Source organism: Mastomys coucha, chromosome X (genome assembly GCF_008632895.1).
Source record: "Mastomys coucha isolate ucsf_1 chromosome X, UCSF_Mcou_1, whole genome shotgun sequence".
NCBI lineage: Eukaryota > Metazoa > Chordata > Mammalia > Rodentia > Muridae > Mastomys > Mastomys coucha.
Window position 1 is genome coordinate 160,633,782 of NC_045030.1, and position 9,542 is coordinate 160,643,323.

At 40.7% G+C, this 9,542-nt stretch overlaps 1 protein-coding gene across 1 annotated transcript in view; it reads right to left on the minus strand.

Annotated features, from left to right (window-relative positions):
* Positions 1–9,542, minus strand: part of Prps2 (phosphoribosyl pyrophosphate synthetase 2) — a 36,766-nt gene that overhangs the window by 19,785 nt on the left and 7,439 nt on the right. The window contains exon 2 of the mRNA XM_031385023.1: positions 8,368–8,560. Coding sequence (XP_031240883.1) covers positions 8,368–8,560 — 193 coding nt within the window. The remainder of the gene's footprint in view (positions 1–8,367; positions 8,561–9,542) is intronic.

Consider the following 9,542-nt stretch of genomic DNA (forward strand, 5'->3'; position numbering starts at 1 on the left):
CTTTTAAGGCAAGGCCAGCCAAAGCTGGCAGAAGAGTACTCTAGAAGGGAACAGTGACATACAAGCCAAATGAAAGAATTAGCAATTATAGTCAACATTCAGAGAAACAAGTTCATTGTCCCGTCTGTCATATGCCTTTTCTAAAATTACCTAACTTGTTTATAGATTCAGTTTCCATGTCATAAATCACAGGCAATGAAAAAGTCCACATCAAAGCAACCAAAGGGATTGCACAGATATCATTAGACATAGTCCAGACATGTGTAGGAAGAGATTAGTTATTAACAACACTGTGCTCTTATAAGTAAGCCACAAAAAATACAATCTTAAAATTACATAAAAATGTTAATATTGAATATTGTCTTTATTTCCTTTCAAACACTATTATATTGTTTAAAAGATAAACACATATCACCTTGTAATAAAATTATATATATTTTACATTATTTATAAGTACAATCAATAAATATCAATAGTACATTTAATGTTATAACATAAATAACATATTAATTTACATATTAATTTTATAATAACTACACTTACACACACACACACACACACACACACACACATAAAGAATCAGAGGAAACATTCCTAAACATCACCAGCACATTTTCTAAAAAGTCAAACTATAGGAAAGTATTCTCTGTTTTGTTGTTGTTATTATTGTTGTTTTGAGACAGAGTCTCTTCTATGTAGCCCCAAGCTGTACGGGAGCTCATTATGTAGACCAGGCTGGCCTTGAACAGAAATATACCTGGTATAGCCTCCAGAGAGCTGAGGTTAAAGGCATGAAAAATCATGCATAGTGGGAAGTATTTTTCCTTTACATACACACAGGTGCGCGCATGAGTGTGTGTGTGTGTGTGTGTGTGTGTGTGTGAGAGATTTTTTTTTTTGCCTGAATGTATGTCTGTATATGCTGTACATGCAGTACCCTCAGAAGCCAGAAGAGGGTGTTGTATCCCTTGGAATTAGTTATGGATGCTTCTGACCCACCATGTGTGGATAAGGAACTGAACTCAGGTACAGCAAGCAGCTTGTGGTCCTTATCACTGAGCCATTTTCCCAGCCTCTTTTTATCCTATTTTAAAAGGGGGGGGGTTGTTTTGATCTTCTCTACACTAACTAGACATCACAACTTATAATTTCATCTTTATTTAACTCCCTCTGTAAGGTATTTCATGTTGCCTTTGGGAAAGAAAGTTTTTTTCAGCTTTAATATCCAAATACTCTAGTCAATCTGATTGTAGCTAAGAGCAAATCGCTCTCCCTTACCTCTGATGCAGCACCCTTCCCTGTATAGTACTGTTCACTTTCTCTAGACAACACCGTGGCCTTGTCTCACATACTCAGCTGCCCCAATCTCACACATTCTCTGCTGCACCCATGTGTTTGATCCTCCAAAGTCTGGTTCACATATCACAATAATAGTACCTCTAAGAATTCCAGAAATAATCCCTTTCTTCTATGGTGACACTGTCTGGGTAACCAAGAACATGTGACTAGATAGCCCAAGGACCTAGGGTAAAACCAAATACTGATCTAAAAAAAACCTTAATGATAAAATGACTTTTAATGATATTCTACTATATTCAAAGATCAGTACCTTATTCAGCCATCAACAGAGAAGCTTCCTCCTGCAGCAGATGAGAACAAATACAGAGACCCATGTCAGACATTATGCAGAGAGTGAAAGACTATGGAACGTTCAGCTCTCAATGGGATGTCTCTATCAAATCCCTTCCCTCAGAGCTCAGGGAACCCTGTAGAAGAGCCATAGAGGCTGGAGAACACCAAGAGAACAAGGTCCTCTAAATCAACTAAGCAAAGATCTTGTGAACTCACACAGAAGGAAGTAGCAAGCATGGGGCCAACAGGGGTCTGCACCAGGTCCTCACATATGGCTTCCAATGGAACTCATGAAAGAAAGCATTTAATTTGGCGGATTGCTAACACTTTTAGAAGGTAAAGTTCATTACTGTCTTGTCAAGAAGCATGGCAGCAGGCACGCAGGTGTGGTGCTAGAGCAGTACCAAGAGCTTATAGCTCATACATAACCAAGAGATAGAAATAGAGATAGAGATAGACATGGTCTGGCCTGGCATGGGCTTCTCAAACTTCAAAGACGCCCCAATGATAAACCTTTACACTTCTTCCAACAAGGCCACATTTCCTAATCTTTCCTAAATAGTCCCACCAACTTCAGAACAAGCACTCAAACATGTATGCCTAGAGGGCCACTCTCATTCAAACCACCACAAGCCTACAGAGAGAACAATCAGGGTGGCATTTAAAGCAGGCAAAGTACTTGCCTTGCACGCATGAACAGCTGAGTGCAAGCCAAGTCCACATCAAAATGCTGTGGTGTAGAGATAAATGCTTATCGTCCCTGTGCTGGGAAGGTGGGGACAGGCTTGGTGCTCACAGGCTGTCTACCTGGCAGGTTTCAGGCCAGTGAGAAATCTCATTAAAACAAATCCAAAACAAACCCACAAAAGGAAGGCAGTACCAGACATCAAAAAAAAAATGATGTCTGAGTTCATGTACTTACTCATGTACATGGAAATGTGCAGGACTTACACACAGAGACACATGTTCCCCCAAACATACAAACACATACAAAGATGACAAGATTAAAGAGACTTGTGTCAATCACTTTATCATTAAAATATCAACATGATCTTATACATGATTCTGAAAAAAGAAAAAAAAAATCAAGGTGACAGCCCTTGTTCACTCTCACAGAAGTAATTATTCCCTGCCTGGCTCACAATCCACTGTTCTCTCCAGGGAAGGGAACTAGCAATTACTAAGTGTCTACTACAGAAGCCAGCAAATGTCAGCTGGTGGGCTAGACTTGCCTGATGCCTGGCTTGGAGCTAGGAATGGTCTCTTATAAAAACATTGGAAAACAGAGAAAAATAAGATTTTTGTAGCATGTGAAGGTGACATTAAACCCATATTTCAGTGCACATAAATGGAGCACCATTGGGACAGTCACAACCATTTCTTTGCATATTGGCTATGGCAGTCTCCACACTAAAATGATAAAAGTTGAAGTGTCATAACCATCCAATGGGCTACAAAGCCATCAATATTTGGTGCTTTTCAGAAAGCTTGTCCACATGTGTATGAGAGGCTAGGAGCTTCAACTGTACTAGCTAAGATGGTCCTTAGTCTACAGGTAAGGAAACGGAAGGTGCAGAGTTAAGTAACTTTTAAATAAGGGCAAACCAGGTGAATCATGGTATTGGAATTCAAAGCTGAGCCTACTTCATTGCAAAGCTGCAACTCCGGGGCTTACATCATGCCTTTGACAATTACTATGACATCACTGTCAGTTTCCTGTGTGAATATTCCATTGTGTTAAGTGGTCATTTATGAAACCGTTTCTTTCCTGTGAGAAGCTGTGCTTGGGTTCTGGTACTTACAAATGAAAGCTAAATAAACCTTTCTGTATTCATAGTGCAAAGGATAAAAACACATGAAACAAGTTTGGAAAATGTTTTAAGGCCCTGAGATTTTTCTGGGCTCTTTCCACTGGTACTTCTTGGTAGAGGCAATTACACAGAATTTCACTGTGCTATTAGTGGCCATGGGCAATACAGTCCCAAAGGAAGAGAAAAGAACAATAGACAGCCTGGGAGGGCTGCCCAGAGCTCCTCCTGTAGCCAACAAGAATATTCTGTCTAGGTTATATGTAGCACATGGCTTTCTATGACATCCAAATACCTGGCTTTCTGCCTCCCTAAGTGAAGCAGAAAAAAAAAAGTTAAAAAAAAAATCAAAAAGGAAGTAGGAAGTACCTTCCTCCATCTCAAATCATGGTCGGTGTCCTCATAGTCCAGACACTGGGAAATGGGAACAGTAGACTAAGAAATGAAGTACACTACCAGGCTCTGGTCATTTCTTATTTCTCTTACTAAATTCTCTGTGCTCACCCAGAATCAAGCTAAGCTGCGTGGTTGAAGGGAAGACGTCAGTTTTTAGAACTTTACAGAATACAAATGGTACACATTGAATGGGAGATTGACAGATTCAATTGGATGCGAGAATGAAATTGTAAATTGTTTCCTTACTCTAGTTTGAATCATACTGACTATCTGGATCCATAAGTCACGGCTGAAGGGGCTAGCCAGGGAGCTCAGCAGGTGAGAGCGCTTGTTATGCAAACCTGACCTAGACCTACATTAAGATAGGAGAAAACTGACTCCACAAAGTTGCCCTCTGACCACAAGTGTGCCATAGCATGTATATGTACAGATACACATGTACACATACATACACATGCACACACACACACAGACTTAAGATTAAAAATAAAGGAAGCCATGGCTCTAGAACAATCCATGGGTCTTGACTCTCTCTGAGGCTACTTTAGTCTACAGACCTATACAAGACTTAATGAGAACAGTGTGAGCAGTGGACACTTGTTTCCTGGCACAGTCAGCCTCTGACTTCCTTTTAATCTCTAGAGCATCCTGTTGGAGGTGATCAATGATCAGAAGCCAGCACTACGTCAAAACTCAACCAAGCCTGAACATGTTCACCTTATCCATCAACAATTTCATTTAATACCCATCGGTGTAGGTTGAATGTGGGTCTCTGATTTGGCAATGTTAGACTCCAGAGTTGCACTGGAGTATACGGCTGCTGTTTTAAGCCATTCTTGTTTGGAGCCATTTGTTGCAGGGCTGCTAAGAAATAAAACACTCCTATGGTTGTTCCTTCTCTCCAACAGTAAGTGACAGTTTCCTGAGCTGTACTTAAGTGTCTCTCAAATGTCATTCTATCCTTGCTGCTTGATGATAGTCTTATCTTGTGCATTGACAGCTAAGTTTGGAAAGGCATGGGACCCATGTTCAAAATGGCCTCAACTGGAAAACATATCTAAATGTTTGACAATGGGGAAACTGGTAGATAGTTGACCACACAGTGCAGTTCTGAAAAACAATTAAATCCACTGGGGGTGGGAAAGGGTGGGGTTAAGATGATTTAGTTGGCAAAGGCACTTGCAATGAAATTTGATGACATGTGTTTAATCCCTGGGACTCACACAATGGAGGAGAGAAACAATGACCACAAGTTGTCCTGACCTTCAAATTGCATACACACAGACACATACCACACACACACACACACACACACACCACTAAATGTAAAAATGTAAATATATATAACAAATTTACTGGTGTTCTGAGAATGGGGCAGTGCTTGCAATCAGGGGACAGAGACCAAACCACCAAAACATTTCCTTCAATGGAAGTGACAGATGGCAAGCAGAGCTAGTTTCTCTGTCATAAATTTGGAATAAAGGAGAAGTTAGCAAATATGACTTCAGAAAACATTACCATGTATCAGTATGTCAATAATCACCACCAAATGTGTCCCAATATTTGTATTCCTTAAAGAAGAATCTGGACTTCGAACATATGCCCCACAATTGGACAGAACCTTTGTAAGGACAAACGTTACTGAAGAAGCCATAATGTAAAATTATTCCAACCAAACACAAAATACAAAGGACATGAACTTGATTCACATTAATCATTCTGGCAGTATATCAAACCCCTTGCCAGTCAGTTCAGTTTCTGTTGCTGTGATAAAACACCCTGACAAATACAACATAAGGGGTTTAATTGACTCACAATTCTAAGATACATGTCATCATCCTGGGAAAGGAGAGGGGCCAGGAACTTCAAGTAGCTAGTCATATCCATAATCAAGAACAGAGAGAATGAATGCATGTGTACTAATACTCAGGTCACTTTTGTTTCATTCAACCCAGGACCCAAGCCTAAGGAATGGTGCCACCTACTTTTCACACTGAATCTTCCAAAATGAATTAATATAACCAAGACAATCCCCCAAAACATGACCACAGAGAAGCTTCACATAGATAATCCCTCATAGGTTTCCCTTCTCAGATGATTCTAGGTTGTGTCACGTTGAGAAAAAAAAATTAAAATTAACCATCTCAGTGAGCAACTTCCCACAAGAGTGGGTTATAATAAAAAGAATGAAGCTGGTCTATCCTCACTAGGTTGTCCCTTGCTCACAGATATCCCTTTTACATTTGGCTAGTTCCTTATTCTGCTACATTGTGAACAGCAGCCAGGATGCCAGAATCCAGTTGTTTGGATCTCCCAGCCTCACTAAATAAACACCTTCATTTTACAAGTTGCTCAGCGCAGCTCTTTTAGTTACAGCAACACAAAACTGACTATAAAACTAATGCAAATGCCCGGTAGTGGTGGCGCACACCTTTAATCCCAGTACTTGGAAGGCAGAGGCAGGAGGATTTCTGAGATTGAGGCCAGCCTGGTCTACAGAGTGAGTTCCAGGACAGCCATGGCTACACAAAGAAACCCTGTCTCAAAAAACCAAAAAAAATAAAAAAATAAAAAAAAATAAAAACCTACTGCAAAGTGAGAACTGTGGACCCAACCTAGCCAACTATATATGTGGGTACTGTTTATGAGCTACAAAGTTTCTTTTGCATGTTTAAATGATTGGGGGGAATGTAAACATTTCATGGCAAATAGAAATAGAAATGCACAAATGTCTACAAATACCTTTTAATTTGGGTTTGTTTTATAGTTTTGCACATGCATGCTTTACATACTGAACAGTGTCGCCTCCAGCCTACTCTACCACCCCTCTCCACATCTGCCATTTATATATTGTATTCTATCTCTGATTTTGAGGCACACGGTTGCAATAAAAATTGATCATTTATAGAAAAAAAAAACCGGCTGACTCTTGTATCCATATAAAGTAAAGCTTGTCTTGAGTACTGAATGGAATTCTTCATATCACATTTTAATGAAACACTGTGTTCCTTACAGACTCTGGAAACCATTCCTGAAGATAATGGATTAATATTCAAGGAGATCTTAGGACATAAATTTATGTTTATACAGATTATTTTTTTGTTGTTGTTCTCTGAGTAGCCCTGGCTGTCCTGGAATTTACTCTGTAGACCAGTCTGGCCTCGAACTCAGAAATCCACCTGCCTCATGCCTCCCAAGTGCTGGGATTAAAGGCATGTGCCATCACTGCCCCGCTATACAGGTTATTTTATTATTTTATTTTATTTTTCAAATCCATGGGAATCCTAAGAGCTGTTTTGAAATAATAGCTTCAAGTTCTCACTGTCTGTCATGAGGCGAATGCTATTGTCTCCCCAAATTCATATCTGCCATGAGTCTCGAACGGAGCCTCACTGTAGACAGTTTTTGCAGATGCTATTAATGTAAAGATACTGAGATGAAGTCATTTTGATTAAGCTTGGCCCTAAATTCAATGATGCATCCTTATAAGGGATAGAAGTAGAGACACAGAACTGGAGGAGAAGCCATTGCATAGAAGTGTCTTGAAGACAAAGGCTGAAATGATGAGGCCTGAATATCTGGGGAGTTGAAAGAAGGAAGAAGGATTCTCCCCTACATTAAGTGTGGCACTGACACATCCTGACCTCAGACACCTGGGCTGGTGAGATGGCTCAGTGGTTAAAGAGCACTGACTGCTCTTCTGAAGGTCCTGAGTTCAAATCCTAGCAACCACACAGTGGCTCACAAACACCCATAATGAGATCTGACATCCTTTTCTGGTGTGTCTGAAGACAGCTACAGTGTACTTACATATAATAATAAAATAAATCTTAAAAAACAAAAAGTATAATTTCCTGCTCTGCAAATCTGCCCAGCTCATGGTAATTTGTGATGATGCCCCTAACCAATCTTCTCTAATATGTCAAAGAGGCTAAGAACAACTGTACATTCTTCAGCTTCTCCTGGAAACTTACAGAGCCTCCACTAGTGGGAATTTTGCTAAAATAATAAGCAATAGTAATAATGCTGTTCTCTTTATAAAAGCAAACAGAGTATTGATTTTAATTAAACTTTGGGGGCACTGTGAATTTACACACAGAAGCAGCAGTGCAGATGCCCTATGGCCCCTTTATCCAGTCTTACAATGGAAACCACTTATAAGAGCATAATATTGCAACCGGAGTCCTCACCTTGATCCAAGGTAGCGAAGTAATTTGGATGGTCTTCTCTTCACTTGTACTCATTCAGGTGTGTGTGTGTGTGTGTGTTTGTGTGTGTGTGTATTTAGCTCTATCCACCACCTTACAAAACTCTATCATGACAAGGGTGATGATATTTGACTGCCTTTGAAAACATACACTGCTTGTGTTGATACATAAGATGGGTTCAATGACAAATCTGAAACAGACAAGGTGAGCACACATATTTACATGATCATTGAAGAGGAAAGCTGATGCTTCTGGATAGCCTAATGAAGGCAATAGGTGAGGAAACTGTGATGAACACAGCCAGTTTCTAGGGCAGGACACACCTCGCCTACCTTGTCCTTTTTATCTTGCCGGGCATAGGGGAAGCAGGGTATCACAGCTGTTACTCTGGATGAGGATGCAATCTTGCAGGCATTGATCATGATGAGTAGCTCCATCAGGTTGTCATTAATTTCCCCACAGCCGCTCTGGATGATATAGACATCTTCCCCTCTCACACTTTCACCAATCTCGACGCTACAAAAGAGCAACACCATCTGTCTTAGTATTCTTTGCCTGTTGCTATTTAAAGTACTCTAAGAAAAGTGACTTTATTTTGGCTCACAGTTCACGGTGAAGTCCATCCTGTCTAGGAACTTAAGATGGAGGGGCCTTGAAGCAGCTGCCTGCACTCCAGTCTTAATTGGAAAGCAGAGTGATGGATGCATGCTACTTCTCAGCTCTCTTCCCTACTTTAGAGTTCAGGGCCCAGACAGAAAACAGTGCTACACACTTTCCACCTCCGTTAACACAATTAAGATACACCCCCCAATAAGCTGGCCCAGAGGCCCACCTCTCAGGTGATCTCAGATTCTGTCATATTGACAATTAGCAATTAGACATCACAGCATTGGTTAATATCATAGTCTCTGAGACCCTCTGAGACTACCTCCAACTTCAGCAATCCAGCAGCTGGTCTAGTCATGGGACTCCGCAGTCATAATCCTGATTTTGACTTATGAGATGGCACAGACACCAAACAAAGTCAGCAAAGGGAAAAGTATATGGGGGAATCTGGGTGTGACCTTCCGAGCATTCTTCCCCACAGGTGTTACAAAAGTCCAGCTCAAAGTGTCCGGCTATGAGGTGCGACAACTGGAAAGTACTGTCTACTAGGAAAGACTTATAGACTAGAAGCTGGTCACAGAGTCATCCACTGGTTAGTGCATTCCAAAATGCTAGCTTCACACCAGGCAGGCGGGAGCTCAGTGTAAGTCACATTGTTTCCTAGCTGTTAATAGTTCACACACACACAAGGAGCCATTCTTATCAAAGAATGGTGTGGGAATCCTTGTAAGAGCTAAGTTCCCCTAGGCCAGCCAAGAGCTGACCTTTCAAGGAGCCATTCTAAGTTCCAGGCCTTCTCTGATAATTCCTTATGGCAATTTTTCTTTCTTTTCTTTCTTTCTTTCTTTGGTTTTTCGAGACAGGGTTTCTCTGTATAGCCCTGACTGTCCTG